Here is a 17,427-nt window from a genome sequence, read left to right on the forward strand (position 1 = left end):
ATTGCATAAAAATCAATACGATAAAACAAAATCTCAACAAACATGAGAAGAAAACAGTTCAAAAGGCAGAGACAAAGTTCTTACTTTTTCCTCTCTGTACAACAAGGAAGCCGGTCGACCCACCAACTCATGGAAAAGAATGTATAAATTGAGTGTAAACTGAGAACTGTACGAGGCATATTGCAATAAGAACCAACATTAGATAGTCATAAAACACAAAACAAACTGGTCATCATAACAAACTCAGCGCAAACTTGTTGGACCCAACAAGATTTTCGATCAAATACTAGGAACCCATTACTACCCAGAGTGGCAAAACCAAATCCTTTCAATCTAAACTACTTGGACTCATAGTAAACCAAAGAACATATACCCTAAGTTCTAAACTTTTGGAGCAATTAACTCCAAACTCTTTTCCTCTCCAGTCAACTCCAGACCACCCAATCTCTAAAGCATAACAAAATCAACAGTTCAAACTCAAGGTGACCATACAAATCATAGAATAAAGCAATTAAAACCAAAATTGCATAGCTCACAATTTCAATTGGTACAAAGATTGGAAGCAAGTGAGAGCACATACCCAAGCTGGACTTGACTTTCTCCAAAAATTCACAGTTCTTCAACCCACCCACAAACTCGAGCTTCTTAAACTCTAAACAAAAACAATCATACTTCAACAATAGCCCACAAATCCATACAATAATTTTGCCTAAATTAAAACAATAGCCCATAAAAACAATCATACCTATAAAGATTACTTCGTCTCCGACCGGCGACTCGTAGCACTGTCCAAGAATGGAGTAGTAATCGAAACCTTCGAGAGGTAAACCCTACAGTGACCTCCCAGTCGTTCTCTGAAGCCACTCGCATCGAATCGCCGCTATGATATTGCAGTCGCCGAGCTTCGATTCGAGAGACTAAGAAGGAACGCCGCCATTTAGAACGGCTTGGATGATGTCCTTGTCCTCCTAGAAGCACAATGAGGGGTCAGTGTGGACGAATTTGGGTTTGGCTGGGGGAGGGCAGCAGTGGCAGTTGATGAGCACCTCGTCGTCGTAGTGGGAGGCGCGTGAGATGAAGGACTAGACGAAGCCGAGGAGGTAGATGAAGGAGGCGATGAGGGTAACAATGGCGGCGACTGAGGACGAGGAGCTCGAGTATGGTTCAGAAAGGAGGTCGAGAGTCGAGATAGAGCTCGAGTTAGGGTTTATGTTTCAGTTTTGGGGTTGGGCGCTTTTTTTTCTAAGTGTGAGAATTTTGAGTTTTAGAACCCGCTTCCTTCAATTCACTTAAACACTTGGCGCTTTTTGCAAAAATAGGTTCCCTCAAATTTTCGAACAAAACTTTTAACACCGGTCATTTTAAGAACTGATGTTAATGACATACATTTAAATCGGTATTTTTGTAAAACGATGTTAGATTACTTTTTTACATCGTGTGCAAGTATGACCGATTTAAAACATGCAATGTCTATGAACAGATTTCTAGTAGTGAATAGTGCACGGTAAGAGAGAAGCAAACAAGGCAGCGCACTTGCTGGCAGCTCATGCTGCTGCTTGAACCAACCTTTTTTGGGTTGGGAAAGGATATTTTTTTTTTTTAAAGGTAATTGATTAGAAAAGAATTTTAAAACTAAAAAAAAAAAAAAAAATCCTTAGCGGTCTTAACGGGTTCCTACAGGTAACCCGCGAACCCGTTGGGATCAACCCGTTAAGATAACGGATTATAACGAGTTGAGCCCGTTATAACTGCCAACCCATTAAGCCCGCCCGTAACCCGCCCGTGACCGCGCTGTTGCCAGGCCATTTAGACTTAAGAAAGACACATCATGGACTTATACAGAATGTCTTTCGAGAATTCAAGATGTTGTATATGTTGAAAATAAATTTTATGTCGTCAATGCTTTTGACCAACTTCATTCTTTTGACGTTACTACCACTCAATTCAACTCGCAAGATATAAAATTTGCAAGAGTTTTTGAACAAGATGGTAGAGAGATATTTGACTCCATCAAGAGATATCTGACTCCATCAAGACATATTTGGTGGAGTTAAGTGATGATAAAGAGCTGTTGATGATCCAAAGGTATATGATTCATCAATTTCGCCATCGTGGCCACCGTTGGAAACGTATGACAACTAAATTCAACGTTTTCAAATTTGATGCCGATAAGCATAGATGGATCAAGATAAACAATTTAGGTGATGCATGCTGCTATTTTTGTAGGGGACAATTCTTCATTCTCTATGTTGGCTTCGGATTTTCTAAGATGCGCGCCGAATTGCATTTACTTATGGACGTCGTGGACCGCGTGATTTTGGTGTCTAAAACATAGAAATCAAATATTTTTAACTACTACTAGACATGCTTCGACTCAACTGAAGATGAGCAATAGAACATCTATATGGACTACGGCAAACATCGAGTTATAAATTTTTTAATATTAAGCTATTCTCACAGTTGTCGAAAATACAAATATTGTATGTTTCGTATTACAAAACCCTAACAAGCTCAATTGCCTTAACTTTTGTCACCAATATCGGGTTGCATATACAATCAGCAGACACAGGAAGATATGTATACAGCATGCAATTAACACACATGCATCCTTGATCTGCGTTTTCATAGTGATAGAGAGAGCATACATTCGAAAAATGCAACTCCATTTATGATTTTCCACTTTCTAGTGTTAGGAATTCATAAAGAAACCACACAATGGAATGTTAATTTGATTCAACATAATTCAATATATATAACACATGCTACCAGCTTATTTAGAAGAAGAAATACAAATAACACTAGAAAAATGTTTTTACTCTTAACAGTTTTAGTAAATTACCACTACCTATACTTTTAGTCCATAAATTACCATCAGCAGACATGTTTTTTTTAAATTCCCATGCACTAGCATGCAAGGCCCATGTGCAAGGTATTAGATCTTGCGGTCAGATTCCTTCACTTTTTTAGTTCTTTCTATTGACAAGTAAATTAAGAAATTGCCCTTGTGGTTTGAATAATGTGAATTAACATTGCTGAATGTCAGTAGCATTATGAAGAAATAATATGTAGAATTTTATCTTTTTTTTTTTTTTATAGAAACAACTCATTTATTTAATAATCCCAAAAACTATTTATACATATTACAATGTGAAACTTGAACACTATATCATTTATCTTTGGCTTTGCTGCTTTCACATACAAGTTGCTTTCAAGTTCACCTCTTCTCATGGTGAAGAAGTTTCTCAAGCAGGATTTCTTCATGTTTGAGGTTCTCTTTGATTTCATTTTCAAGTTGTAGCACATTGTCTGCCTAAACACTTCTATGCTGGTTCTTCTCATGTTTTTCAATCGGTACATCCTCTTTAATTGTCTATTGCAACAAGCCAGCAACCTTTCTCTTTAGCATTTGCGATTAATTTATGTATATGTCAAATGCAAACATATGAGTACTGATGCTCAGTAGTATACTGGCCCTTAATTTGATTTAAAAACCATTATAGCTTATAAGAATGCAAAAGACCTAACCAAAAGATACTCACAGTTGCAGCAAATCAATGACCAGAATTTCAAGCAGAAAATAAAGATTAACAGCAATAACAAGATCAAATATCCACAGAGCCTATAGGTAGACATAATTGCAATGACCTTCCCATAAAGTAAACATAAAGATGAGGTTGCAGTACAGATAAAATCAGCTAAAGCTATTGACCCTTAGAAATAAACATAAAAATGAGCTTGCAATAAACATAGGGTTGGTGAAATCATGAAGCTAAAGCTATTGACCCTCATAAACTGAAGCTTGTACAATTCATTTTGTACTATTGTTGGTCACATAACTCATCATTTTCCATCAGGACAAAGAAATCTCATAAACTAAAGATACTGACCCTCATAAACTAAAGCTATTGACCCTCAGAAACTAAAGCTAATGATCTTTAAAGGGTCCATATAATAATAGATTGCACATATTGCAGAATTTTAATGCTACTGACTCAATAATCATAGATTGCACATATTGCAGCATTTTAATGCTATTGATTGTCAATAAGCTCAAACAATTAATTTTGTACTATTATCAGTCACATAATATCAATATTCGCCACCCAGCTACACATAAAAATGAGGTTGCAATACACATAGCTTTACTGACCCTCAATAACCTAAATGTTAATTTCTTTGTTAAAGTTACTGACCCTCAGAATTTCTCAACCATTGAGAATAATCAAATTTCTCAACCAAAATCATTTACTTGAGGAAGAGACTGTGAACAACACGAGGCTGAAGATAATGACCGTCAGAATTTCTCAACCAAAATTTCTCAGCTAAAGCTACTAAGCATAATCAAATTTCGACAGTGTTGAATGCATAACACAAAAATCAAGCTATAGCTGCTACTGACCTTTTAGTAACTACAAGTTTCTATACTGATCTTCAAGCCCTAGTTTCGCAAGAGCCTCGTTGCCGGTGTCGCTCCCTTGCTTCACCGCCGGGGTCGCGCGATTACTTTGCTGCAGGGGTCGCGCGCTTGTTTCACATTCGAGGTCGCGCCCTAGCTTCGTCGGAGATGTTGATTTAGAGAGGATTTTGATTTTCAGACGGTTTTGATTTTGGGAGAACAAGATCTGATAGATTTGGTTTGAGAGAAAATCGAAATGACAGCTGTGGCAATTGTCGTAATTAACCAGAACTGTTTGTGCCCTTTTGTTTTTGTGCAAACGTGCCACTATTGTTACTCATTCTAAAGATGACCGCATGGACAACAAAATATAAATCCTGTGCATGGGAAGAATTAATGGCCCATTGTAGTTATTGGTAAAAAACTCTAAACAGTTTCATTAATCAAATTTTGAAGGCAACCGCACCGGGCCACCGGCCCTTTACGCTGCATTCATTCAAAAAAAGAAAAATATTTGTAAGTTACACCAATTTACCTTGTCCGGTAAAAGAGCCCAAAGTCCAGTAAACAAGCGGAATTGGGTTTGGGTTGGTTTTGGGCGGCAAATCCAAATCCAATCACCACCGGCCAGAGTCCATACTCAGACAGGCAGAGACTCCAGATTCCAGAACCCTCCTCCTCTTCCTCCCCAGATGATTTATATACAAATCCAGAACCCCTAAAGATACTTCAGGAAAGTTCTTCTATCCTCCTCCCCCAATTTGGTACTACACACCCTAATCTCTCACAAGCTCTGCTGCAACCACCACCACCACCATGTCTCACTTCGGAAGGTCTGGCCCTCCGGACATCACCGATACTTACTCTCTCCTCGTCCTCAACATCACCTTCCGTAAGTCCTCTCTCTCTCTCTCTCTGATCCTCTGGTTCTATCTGTTTTCAATTTTTCTGAGGGGATTTCTCATGGTGTTGATTAATTGATTCATCGTAACTAGGGACGAGTGCGGATGATCTGTTTCCGCTTTTCGATAAGTACGGCAAGGTCGTCGACATCTTCATCCCCAGAGACCGAAGGTTCGTTCGGATAACTCTATATCCTGTTTGATCTTTCAGTAATCTTGAAATGAAATTGATGATCAAGAATTAAGAAAATTGGTGTTACATTTAATTATAGGGGTTTATTTGTGATCATTGTTTTTTTTTTTTTTTTATGTAATTCCATTTGTTCATTGTTTTTCTTATTTTCTGGGATGCGGAGAAGATGTTGGAATTGAAAGCCTTTGATCCTCTGTTTTTCGTTTTCGGATGAGTGATTTATCTTCTCTTTGAAGTTTGAAGTGGTGGAGGGCTAGGAAATTGTAGGATTTCCTCAATTTCCTTCTTTTGGATTTGTGTAGCTACAAAATTCCTTTTTTCATTTTTTGAGGACTGACTGATTTTTGGGTGTTTATTGTGCTCTGGTGGTTTAGGACTGGCGAGTCCAGGGGATTTGCTTTTGTGCGATACAAATATGCAGATGAGGCACAGAAAGCAGTTGAGAGGCTCGATGGTATGCTAATCAATTTATTATCATTACCTTATCATTTCTCTCTCAAAAACTGGTTCACTAGTTTTAGTTTTGGTAACTAGAGCTTGCCAATTGTATTTTTCAGGAAGAGTTGTTGATGGTCGCGAAATAACTGTTCAGTTTGCAAAATATGGGCCTAATGCAGAGAGGATGTAAGTTCTATTGCTTATTTGTATGTTTCTATATAATGGATTGTTGATCAGTAAAGCATAGCTTGGGTTGGATTTGTGTTCTATGCATAAAGTTATGTATGAACTGCAACTACAGTCTTTCATTTGCTTTACAACATTTCTGGTTGAAATTTATTCGCACCATTGCGCATGGTTGCATATGTATCTTCTGATTGGTGCATCCTTCATTAGGATTCTGAGCAGTGCTTTGTTGACTGTTTTGTTAAATGGGTGTACATTTTGTTGCATTATCAGTGGACCGTGATTCTAATTTTTCCTTTTAGTCGTGCACTGGTGCTTTTCAGTCCCGTACTCTTACATTTATGTATACGGAGTTTGTCATTCACTTGCGAATTTTTTTTTTGTCTACATATGCCTACACATCTGGTAGTATTAATATACTTTTTTTTCCTTGCTGTCCTCCCTCCAGTCATAAAGGAAGGATTACTGAAACTCTACCAAAATCGAGGCATAGGTCAAGAAGTCGCAGTCCTCGGAGAAGGTTAGTTTCTTCCTTTTTGTTTCTCTAAGGATCGAGGTTTGGGCCTTTTCACTTGATTTATCATATATTTTCATTTTGATAGCTACTGTATATCTTAATGGACAAAGAATGTGAAAACTCCTTTCATAGATAGGGATGGAAACAGATAAGAATGGCAAAAGTGCCCATTGGATACCAACTGGGTTTCAAAACCATTGACTTCCTTCCCTCCCCTTTCGGGAGGTGGAATTAGTCGATTGATGGTGGCTTGTGGGTTACCACACTGGTTTTGTTTTCCTCAACTCTAGGAACAGATGTTGGAAAACTGTGGTATCTAACTTCTGCTATCCCAGTGCTATAATGTTTTATCAGGTGGAATGTAATGCAATGCATCTAACTTCAATTTTGAATGAATGCTTATTGGCAAATAAATCAGGAAAATTGAGTAATTGAGTATTAGGAGGCTTACATTTGTAATTTGTTTTGTGGAGTTTTCTAAAGTTTGAACTTAATTTGCAAGCGCCTGTTTATCTATACTATATTTAAGAAATTAAGAGTAAGGACTTTGTCAACCATAACTGCAAAATTTTGACGTAAATGCCATCTTGATATTAATAACATAGGGAATGTGTTTAATATGAGGGGTAATGTCAAATCAAAAATATAAAAACTATTTAACCACTCACCCGACTTCTTGTAGAGATTTCTAGTATTACATTAAGCTGAGTTAACAATGATATACTATTGAATTTGTGATACTCACTACTTCAAATCTGTTAGGTACCGTGATGACTATAGAGATCGGGACTACAGGAGGAGAAGTCGCAGTAGGAGTTGGGATAGGTATGAGCGTGACAGATACCGCCATAGACGAAGCAGGAGCCCTAGTGCCAGTCCTGATTACTACAGGAGCAGGGGAAGAGGACGCTATGATGATGATGATGATGATGATTATGATAGGCGGAGGCAGAGTCCGATTCGAAGCCGTTCTTTTGATAGGTTATAATTATTTCTAATCCTTTTCGTTTATTGTTTCAGCATTGAAAATACTTTGATTGTCTTTACTTAATGTGATGCAGTGCATCCCCTGCTCGGCGTAGCCTTACACCTCAAAGGAGCCTTTCTCCGTTAAGCAGAAGCCGCAGTGTCAGCCCTTATGGACATGGTCGTGATGGACGATCGCCTAATTCTCGAAGTGTTTCACCACGAGGTCATCCTGCTGATTCTCGAAGTCCATCACCTCGCCATTCAGATGATGTGAGTTGATGTGTATGATTTTGTTGGTTTCTGGAATGACTTTCTACTGCATCATTGAAGTATACTAAATTGGTAAATTTTTGTATCTATTTTGCAGGGTTGACTTTTCTGGTTGCTATGCAATTCCTGGAAGCATATTGATTCTTCTGGATGTTCTGCTGATGTCCGGATCATATTGGTTTTATCTGAACTTTGAATTGCTAGTTTGGGTAGTACTGGTTTTAATTAGCGTTCTATGCATCTTGCATTAATTTGGGACAGATTGGCAGTTATTGCACCTTTGTAGTTTTTAGGTTGGTATTACAGTATTTGCAAAGGATACTCTACTGTAATTACTTTAGTATGTGCACCTTTTCATCTTCATTCTCTTCGTAGTTTCATTTCTTTTGTAGCATTCTTTTTAACTTTCTTGATTATGAGTAAGTGGTGGTTTTGCTGGTTAAGTCATAGGACTGATTCATCATGAACTATTTCTTGGGTTTTATAGTTGTGTTCGGGAAAAGAATGATTGAGGCACGATAGAGGATGTTGATTTGTAGCCGTTGATGCTGTTTCTAGTCGTGAATGTGATGCTGTTTGCTGGTATTAGAAGTATGATTGTATTTGCAGTCAGCTGTTTGCTGGGCCAATAAATTAACTGGTTTTCTTCAACGAAATGAACTTTGGTAAGAATATGGTTGGCTCTTTGTTTCTGAGAAGTGTTATATGCTCTAGGATTTTAATGTTTGACCTGATGATCCTCTTTGGTCTCGTTTATTTTGAAAAAAATGACCCTGAAATGGGTCTATGAGAAGGTGGATGCATGTTGAAAGGGTCCGTACCTGTAGCTGATGCTGCATATGAATGTGAGATGGACTTGTATGAATGTAAAAGGATTTGTAATTGCTACATGGTGCAAGATGATGCTTCACATAAGTTGGACGTGTGATTTATTGACACTGATGTCGATGTCAACTCTGAACTGTGGCCACTAACAATGAAAGCCTGATCACCTGTATCAATGTTGCAGCCAGAGTCATGAGACTTGGTAATGAGTTCATGGCTAATTTTTTTAGGGTGTTCAAGACTATATATAACCTGTCAGAATATAATTTGTATTGCTGAACTTGCTTAGATCTTGCATGACAAGGTTGTTTGTTTAGTTGTGAAGTGGTAGCTTATCAGTATTATGTCAGTATCTAGATAATAACCAGCTGTAAGTTTCCATTTCTGCTATTTTATTAGGGGTTTTGTTGTCTGTTATGAGTCTGTCCCTGATTGTAGCTTCTTAGCTATATTTTGCATGTGCCTAAGCTAAAATATCCGTTTGGATTTGTGTGTTTTGTTGATAAAACGGATATGACATAGTTAATGAGGGGGTCATCAAGTTTCAACATAAATAATTTGCTTGTTGATTATGTCATGTGATGCTCGGGTATGCATGTTATCCTGAGTTTGTCTGTCCTTAAATACCAGTCTCTATTGCATTGCTTCTGCTACTTATGGACCAGTGTTTCACAAAGGGGGAAGCAATGATATTACTGCTTCCGTCTTTGCTTGCACAGAATTTGGTGCATGCTTATCACCACTGTGCTTCCTGGCTACTGGATTATTATGTGGTTGCCAGTAAACAAATTGGTGTGTGCTTGTGAGTCGATCTTTTGTGTTCTGGTTGGCTATTACCATATGGTTTTCTTGCTAATTGTTCAACGGATGTACATTACTCTTGCGAAAGTATGCTATCCAGTTTTTAGATGCTATTTCATGTGTTTTTATCTTGCAAGTGGATGCATGCATCGTTGAGCTACACTAGTGATTGAAACTGTTCTGGAAATTGAATGCTGATGGGTCATAGGTGCAGCATCATCTGCCTAGAATGCAGGCTAAACTGATTTTGCATCCTTGGAACCGATTGTAGTGAAGTGGGATAGGTTAATGTGCTGGACTTTGCAAGAAGCGATTGTAGGGAACTGTTGCAGATGTATGTGCCTGAAGTTGCAAGAAACAATTGCAGAACTGAATGAGGACCATTTGTGTTAGTATGTTTCTTTTTTGGGTTCAGGGCTTGAATTACCAGTGATTTTGTTAATGGATTACTGCTTATGCTGAGGTCATGTTTTAACTATTCCCAACTAGTTTCTTCCTCGCCTTTCTCGTTTCGTTTTGATGGGTAAGACTTGTCAGTGAACGTGGGCTAACAAGATGAGAGAAATGGAGTGTTCATAGGATCTTACGAAGCCAAGACAACTCTCGTTTTTCTTCACAAAGATGACCAGAATATTATCGAGAATGCATCTTTAACTCAAAGGCAGCAAACGGTGAAAATAAAAAATATCAATTACGAAGCTTCTAATTTGAAAATTTCTAAAACAGATGGTTCCATTAGCAAGCCAAATCCTATTCATTCATATGAAGTTCACTTTGAGAGACTGTTTTGCGGTTGGTTTAAGCGGGCCACGAAGGGTATCGTTTTCAGATCGATTAAGATGTTACTAATAAACTTAATGTGGTCTTAGCTAGGGCTGGGCTCGGGTCGGCCCGGCTCGGTTTTGGGCCGAACCCGACTTCGACCCGGAGTCCTCGGTTGGGCCTAAATTTGGACCGACAACTGTTTCTAAATGGGCTGGGCCGACATATTCGGAGACCCGAATTTTCGGTGCGGCCCGGTTCGGGTTCGGTTCTAAATGGGCTTTTATTTATTTATTCAGTATTCAGGGCCCAATTACAAATCCATTATTAATACACAAATATTAAGTTAAAACAAACATAATATTTAGGGCCCAATTGGCCCAAATAATTTGCAGCAAGCATAAACATGCAAAACACAACCTGCCCATGAAATGCTCAATACAACAAGCATAAAGAGGAAAAAATGCAGTTCAATACACAGTTTCATAAAGTCCGAAAAGGAAAAAAGTTAGGAAAATCCTACAAACTTAAAAGTCATAAACCATAGAGCCTAGTTCATAACAACCAGTTAACCACAAGTCCAGAAACAGATAGCTAGTCCATTAGTTATTACAGACCCAAATTTAACTCACAAAGGAGTTTCAAACTTAAAAACAGTTCATGAAAACATAAAAACTTCTTATATGCAAATCTGCAGCCAACACCAAAACAGCAGCATAACATGCATCTCTCTACTTTAAAGCATCATTCATTCTTGTGCAGAAACGTCCACCTGAGTTATGACACTCCCTACCAATCAAAACAGCAACAAATTGTCAAATTTCTATTAGTTTGACACTTGAAATTCAACAACATAGAAAATAACAAATGGATTTTATAACAAATTTACCTGATTCAAGCTTTTCAAGTTCACCATAAAGCTCCAGCTCCGACCTAGTAGGCTCCTTGTATTCATTAAAAGTTCCACCCCTTAACCAATCGTTGAGGCAAACCAGCCCATCAACCATGTTTGGAGTTAATGATGCTCGAAATGGATCCACAACCCTTTTCCCTAGGCTGAATGCAGACTCTGAAGCCACTGTCGAAGCTGGAACAGGAAAGACATCCCTTGCAATCTTGGACAGAATTGGATACCTAACAGCACTCTCCTTCCACCAATCTAAAAGCTGAAAGTTTTTGTTCGCAGGGTCCTCCGCAGCTTCAAGCAAATACTTGTCAACTTCATTCCTGATCTCCACCACATGTTTCTCCTTCCTAAGCTTCATAAACTTATTTAGTGATGCAGCATGTGAGTCATCATCTCCTTGTGCAAAAGCACTATCATCAACACGAGGCTGTGCTAGATCATTTGAGGCTTGTGCAGCCACAGGATCTGATTGGTGATACTCGTTGTATAGCTGCATGAGGGACCTCTTCACTTCATCTACCATAAATTGCACCATGCTGCTGTCCGGATGCAATTTTGGAAAAAAGTATTCAAGATACAATAATTTGTATCTTGGATCCAATACAACAGCAAGCAACAAAACTGTGTTAATGTCCTCTAACCTCAACCAATACTTGTCGAATTTCTTCTTCATGGAGGACCCTATGCTAACCATCAAAGGATCATCACTAGCTGCACATTCTTCTAATTCATCGACTATGGTACAAATCCATTGAATATGCTGGTTTGAAGTTACTACCTTAGTCCCACTAAAATTCAAGGTTGCATCATAAAAGATTTTAAGGAACTTCACTAATCTCGTAGCTTTCTCCCAATCCTCATTCTTAGGTGGCCCAACCCTTTTACTTCCTCCAACTCTCTCCAGAAAATAGTTCTCATACTGCTGATCCTCGTCTTCAAGCCTAGAGAAGGCCTGCCGATACTTAACGGCAATGTCCAACATGAAATAGGTGGAGTTCCACCTTGTGCAGACATCCAAAGGCACTATACCCCCCTTATGTTCAACCTTCTCTCTTGAAGCACACTTTCTAAACTTGTCAAGTCTAGCAGGTGAACTTCTAATGAACTTAACAGCATTCCTAATTGCATCGATGGAGGAATCAAGCTCCTCCATCCCATCCCTCACAATCAGATTCAACACATGGCAGCAGCATCTAACATGCAGAAAACTCCCACCTAACACTAAACATTTCCAATTTCCAATCTTCTCCTTCATGTAATCAAGTGCAACTTGATTACTCGAAGCATTATCAACTACAATGCTAAAAACCCTCTCGATACCCCAATTAATCAAGCAAGACTCTATCAATTTACCTATTGTCTTTCCCTTATGGTTTGGAATAACACAGAAATTGATAATTCTTTTGTGCAGCACCCAAGTTTCATCTATGAAATGGGCAGTGAGGACAAGATAATTGATATTCTGGACCGAAGTCCAAGTATCAGTGGTAAGTGATACCCTCAGATTATTCCTAGCTACAAACTCCCTTATCTTCTCCTTCTCAAACTGATAGAGATCCCAGATATCTCTACAGATTGTCCTACGGCTAGGTACTGTGAATTTTGGTTGAGCAATTTTCATGAATTCCTTAAATCCCTCCCCATCTACATGACTAAATGGCAATTCGTCCCTAACAATCATCCTAGCACATGCTCTTCTACAATTCATGGGATCATAAGCTAAAGCAACTAAATTACCACCTGAGGAAGCAGAATCGAAAGAAAGGAACTTCTGCCTTTTTGCTGGCATGTAAGCCGGGCACTTCTTGCATTGGTACTGCATGTGAGTCCTCATCGATGTTGTCCCGTTGGCTTTGGAATCGCAGGCATAGGTCTGGGGGCAGTATTTGCACTTGGCTCTTAGTTTCGCCATCTTCGAACCATCTGGATTCTTCTGCTTCACAAAATGCTCCCAGACGTCTGACTGGTTCTTCCTCTTCCCAAGTTCTTCAGCTTCACCGGTTGCTGCAGAAGTTGGTGTTGCAGCGGCAGGAGGAGACATGAGGAGTTGTCCGACTTCAGCCGAAGCTGGTGTAGTTCCGATGCTAGACTGAGTTGGAGTCTGTGACGTCCCATCACCAATCTACAAAATAAAAACACACAGATAGACAAAGTCCAATAAACAAGTTAACAATAAACTCCAAGTTAAAAACAGACTCCCATGAACAAGTTAACAACAGACTCCAAAGTTAACAACAAGTTAACGAGAAAGTATCTGAAAGTTTAAATCAAATCAAGAACAATGAAGATTTTAACCCGAACCCTAAAATCCAAAGTTTCACAAGTTCAATCTGAATCCTCACAAGTTTTACAGAAATACTATCACAATAGAGAGTCCATGAAGATCGAAGTGAAAACAGAGAAGTGAATTACCGAGTCCATGTCAGAGAGGCGACAAAACTGCAAATCGATGTGAAGATCGGCGTGGTCGGACTCGGCGTAAAGATCGGCGGGCAGCAAGCAACGTTCTGTAGCTAGATCGGGCTCGACGTGAAGATCGACGCGCAGCCAACAGCGTTCTGCAGCTAGATCGAGCTCGACGTTAAGATCGACGGGCAGCCAACAGTGTTCTGCAGCAAGATCGGGCTCAGCGTGAAGATCGGCGGGCAACCAGCAGCGTTCTGCAACAAGATTGAGGCGGTCGTTGCGGCGGTGCGCAGTCGGGCTCGGTGTGGAGTCGAGAGAGAGAGAGAATGAGATGGGAGGCCGAGTGTAAGAGTGGAGACTGAATGAGATCGTACTTGGTTAGGGTTACTTAGGTTTAGGCATGATCGGGTGTGAGTGTTCTACGTGCAACCAAATGTCCACCAGTCATAAATTGACACATAAGAAAACTAATAAAAATATATATAAATATAATAAATAGGCCGGTTCGGTTTTTTGCGGTCGGTTCAGAATATTAACCCGGTTCCGACCCGGTTCAATCCGGTCCGGTTCGAAAGCTGAATATTTTTGCACTGCTTTTTCCGGTTCAGTAACCGCCACCATATTTTCGGCCCGGTTCGGCCGGTTTTGCCCTCCCCTAGTCTTAGCTCAGTTCTAGCTTGGATTCAAACCACTTTTGACTCTGGTACACTCCCAAATTTATTCCAGAAGTCCTCCTAAGCGTTTTGATTTTTGAATAGCTGGTTTCAATGAATTTATCCATGTTTGAAAAAACATATGAAGAAGTCAAACCACCTTGAGGACCATCTCACATTACCGTACAGTCGTATACTTTTTTTTTTTTTTAATTGGGGGTAATCTCGGTTACTTCAGTGAGTAACACAACCGTCCAGTCCACGTGGATATCAGGGCCGGCCCTGAGATTTCTGGGACTCTAGGCAAACAAAAAAAAAAAAAGGCTCATGAGGTTGTGATCCAACTAGCCCCATATTCATACTTTATAATATAATAAGAGTCATGTTAGTATAGCAACCGAAAAAAATACATTGTAGTGAAATCAAAATTGAAATTTTGATAAAGGTAGAGAATTCAGCAAAATAATAAAGACCTTCATCATTAACCATAACAATAATCAACTAATCAATTTGTGATATATAAAATAATCTATTCCCAAAAAAATAACTAGCATGTCATTTGAATGAAACTCCATATATGTGTTGTGTTGTACACCACTTAGAGTAAAACTCTGGTGTTGTTCATTGGTTCATAATATCAAGTGAATCAAAAAATAAATCCATATTATATCTAAAATTCTAAATCATCAAAGAGAAACTAAAACTTGAAATTTACCCGATGAATATCTATTTCTCTTAGATAGTAACTGATCGAATTCAATGGTATAAATTTAGAATAGATGAATAACATATCATGAACAAATCAAACGAAGTATTGATGTTGATAAAAAAAAAAAAAGTTGAATTCTTCAACAAGCTTCAAAGAGAATGAAAAATTGAAAGTAATTCCTCCAATCTTTCATAGGCTTTCCAATTCCATAATTGAAAATAATCTGTGAAAACCGGAGTACTTGTGCAAGCAAAAGCGAGCTATTTTTTTTTTCCCCATCTCTCTTTAATTTTCTACATAGATATAAAGAAGGGTAAATTTTTTTGAGACCCATGATCATCCGGGGCCGGCACTAGAAGATATCCTAGCAAAGCCAGACGAATCCCCATCGCAGGCACACTAACCCGAATGCCCTTCAAACCTGTTGGCCACAAACTGATAGGAGTTGAGGCTCAAACACTAGACATGGGGGTTCCATGTTAGACTGCTCGACCAAGCTTACCACACCAAGTGGTTGTACGGTCGTATACTTTTAATTCTAATTTCACATGAAATATGATTACTCTTTCTTGCACCAATAAAATATATTAGTTTCTTTATATTTGCAATACACATGTTTTTTTTTTTTCTTTTCATGTAGTACTCAATTTGTACCATATACAAAACAAGTATAATCAATATCAAAAACATGAAAATAAAACCCTAGCCGCTCTTTAGCGTGAGTTCTCAGAGAGTAAACCCTAGCTACTCTTCGTTCTAGTTCCTTCCATGGACGCTATGGATAAGATGGCGGTAAGACTGGCGGCTTCCCTGGGCTTGGTTGATGGAAGGAAATCGGTGGATCTCCAGCCAACATGTGGGGAAGGGCTTCGACGCTCACAGACTTTTCTGGTGGGCAAACTTTAGACTTCTACGGCTTTTAACCGGCTGTCTTTCATGGGTATGTTCCGCCGTGCTTTGCGGCTCAATGGGAGGCACACGATCCAGGAACATGGGGACCGCTTCTTATTCACTCTTACTGACCCATCGGACCGAAACCATATTCTGCGAGAAGGACCTTGGGGCTTTGATCGAGCGCCGGTGGTTTTGGCTGTATGATAGCTTAGGACAAATCATTGCAGTCCCTTTGAACACGTTAGCTTTCTGGATCAAGGTGAAGGGTTTACCACCAGCGTTTCAATCGAACAGGTGCCTTCGTCGACTCGGGTGTGCTCTAAGGAAGTTTATTCAAAAAGACACGGTGGAATATGATGCAAGTCGTATTCGAATCCGGGTCGAGGTTGATCTGATGCAATCGGTGGTGTTACATAGGTGTTTCACCGTGGAAGAGGGGCTAGATGTGGATCTTGAGTTTGTATTCGAAAACCTGTTTGGCCGGTGTGTGGAGTGTGGTCGTTTAACCCATGTCGGCCTCCCATGTGCAGGTCCGCTGTTAGGGGAGGCCCTAAGGGAGGATACTTCGCCCGTTCAGCGCAACTTGGAACGAGTGCTGGCTCGGGAAGACACCACTCCGGCCTCTGGACCAGCATTAGTCTTTAGGGCACGAGTGGAAGAGGAAGTTGTTGCAGGTTTGGCCCGTTTCATGTTGGCAGCTACTCCAAAAGCTAAGGCTCGCAAGCCACTTCATCCTAAGGCGCTTCAGTCTGATGAATTGGTACTTCTAGTACCAAGACAGGTCTTGATGGTAGCAGCAAGGCTACACGGGTGGTGGAGAGCCCTGTGGTGGGGGTGGAGTCCAGTGGTGGTAATGGCAGTAATGAATTGTCTTCTAGAGATGTGTTGCTCGATCAGAGTATGGCACAGTTGGTTGGTATGAGGAGGAAACGTGTTGAGAACCTGGGAGTTTCCCCCAAGAAGCCTCGATTTAGTCTTGCAGTTGGGAGAACCAACCTTGATAATGTCTCTATAGGGTTGGTTGTGATGAATGCTGCTCAAGAAGGCACTAAGAAACAAGGCCGTCCTCGTGGTGCCAAGAATAAGACCAAGGCAAACTACAAAGTGGTCAAGACTTCACCCATGAAGCGTAGCAAAGGTAGCAAGAAAGGAGAACAGCTGGCTAATGGCCTTCCCGAGTTCTCTATGCCAGGAAAAGTTAGTACTCCTAAATCTACTAAGGGGAAGGAGGTAGTTTCTGCCTAGTTGGTTCTCTTTTTTTTCCAGATTATGGCCTATGTTGTTAGAAGCTTCTCTAGAAACCTTCGTAGAAGTATCTGGCCGCTCTCTTGTACCACAATGGCGTGCTTGGCGTAGTAGGGTTAGATAGAATACACTGTCTACGAGGCGAGATATTTTTGATTAGCATAGACTATTTTGTGCTCTAATTGTTTCCATGTGGAGTAGTCCTTGTACTATTCTATGACCATGAATCTAGGTGATATTAATTTATGAGCTCTTTATCTCAACAAAAAAAAAATTGTACTATATACGTTGTGACACACACACACCCCCTGATATAGTTGGTCACTTGGTCATGAAGGATTTGAAACTACCATC

At 39.7% G+C, this 17,427-nt stretch overlaps 1 protein-coding gene and 1 long non-coding RNA gene across 6 annotated transcripts; one reads left to right on the plus strand and one right to left on the minus strand.

Annotated features, from left to right (window-relative positions):
- Window positions 1–79: 79 nt before the first annotated feature.
- LOC112193856 lies at window positions 80–1,256 on the minus strand. Its single transcript, XR_002934058.2, has 3 exons — window positions 746–1,256; window positions 581–652; window positions 80–159 (listed from the first exon to the last, which is right to left on the minus strand). It is a non-coding gene; the product is annotated as an uncharacterized LOC112193856 (long non-coding RNA).
- A 3,766-nt stretch (window positions 1,257–5,022) lies between these two features.
- LOC112191750 (serine/arginine-rich splicing factor SC35) lies at window positions 5,023–9,975 on the plus strand. Of its 5 annotated transcripts, XR_005808772.1 has the most exons (10): window positions 5,031–5,288; window positions 5,392–5,470; window positions 5,866–5,945; window positions 6,049–6,115; window positions 6,564–6,635; window positions 7,395–7,613; window positions 7,694–7,871; window positions 7,969–8,164; window positions 8,359–8,536; window positions 8,666–9,975. XR_005808772.1 is itself a non-coding variant. In XM_040517118.1 (8 exons), exons 1-8 carry the CDS (start codon window positions 5,213–5,215, stop codon window positions 7,972–7,974), a joined length of 756 nt encoding a protein of 251 aa, XP_040373052.1. In that variant the 5' UTR covers window positions 5,023–5,212; the 3' UTR covers window positions 7,975–8,234. The 5 variants fall into 5 exon arrangements, 2 of the variants coding, with proteins under 2 accessions (XP_040373052.1, XP_024186920.1); XR_005808771.1 differs by having other exon boundaries at window positions 8,359–9,975; XR_005808773.1 differs by having other exon boundaries at window positions 7,969–8,080; window positions 8,359–9,975.
- Window positions 9,976–17,427: the final 7,452 nt, after the last annotated feature.

Source organism: Rosa chinensis, chromosome 3 (genome assembly GCF_002994745.2).
Source record: "Rosa chinensis cultivar Old Blush chromosome 3, RchiOBHm-V2, whole genome shotgun sequence".
In the NCBI taxonomy this organism is placed as follows: domain Eukaryota; kingdom Viridiplantae; phylum Streptophyta; class Magnoliopsida; order Rosales; family Rosaceae; genus Rosa; species Rosa chinensis.

Bases quoted from the DNA above. Each gene is read 5' to 3' on its own strand.
- LOC112191750 (XM_024331152.2), top strand. From the start codon at position 5,213: ATGTCTCACTTCGGAAGGTCTGGCCCTCCGGACATCACCGATACTTAC. The intron at 5,289-5,391 runs GTAAGTCCTCTC...CATCGTAACTAG, and splicing joins CGTCCTCAACATCACCTTCC to GGACGAGTGCGGATGATCTG. The intron at 6,636-7,394 runs GTTAGTTTCTTC...CAAATCTGTTAG, and splicing joins AGTCGCAGTCCTCGGAGAAG to GTACCGTGATGACTATAGAG.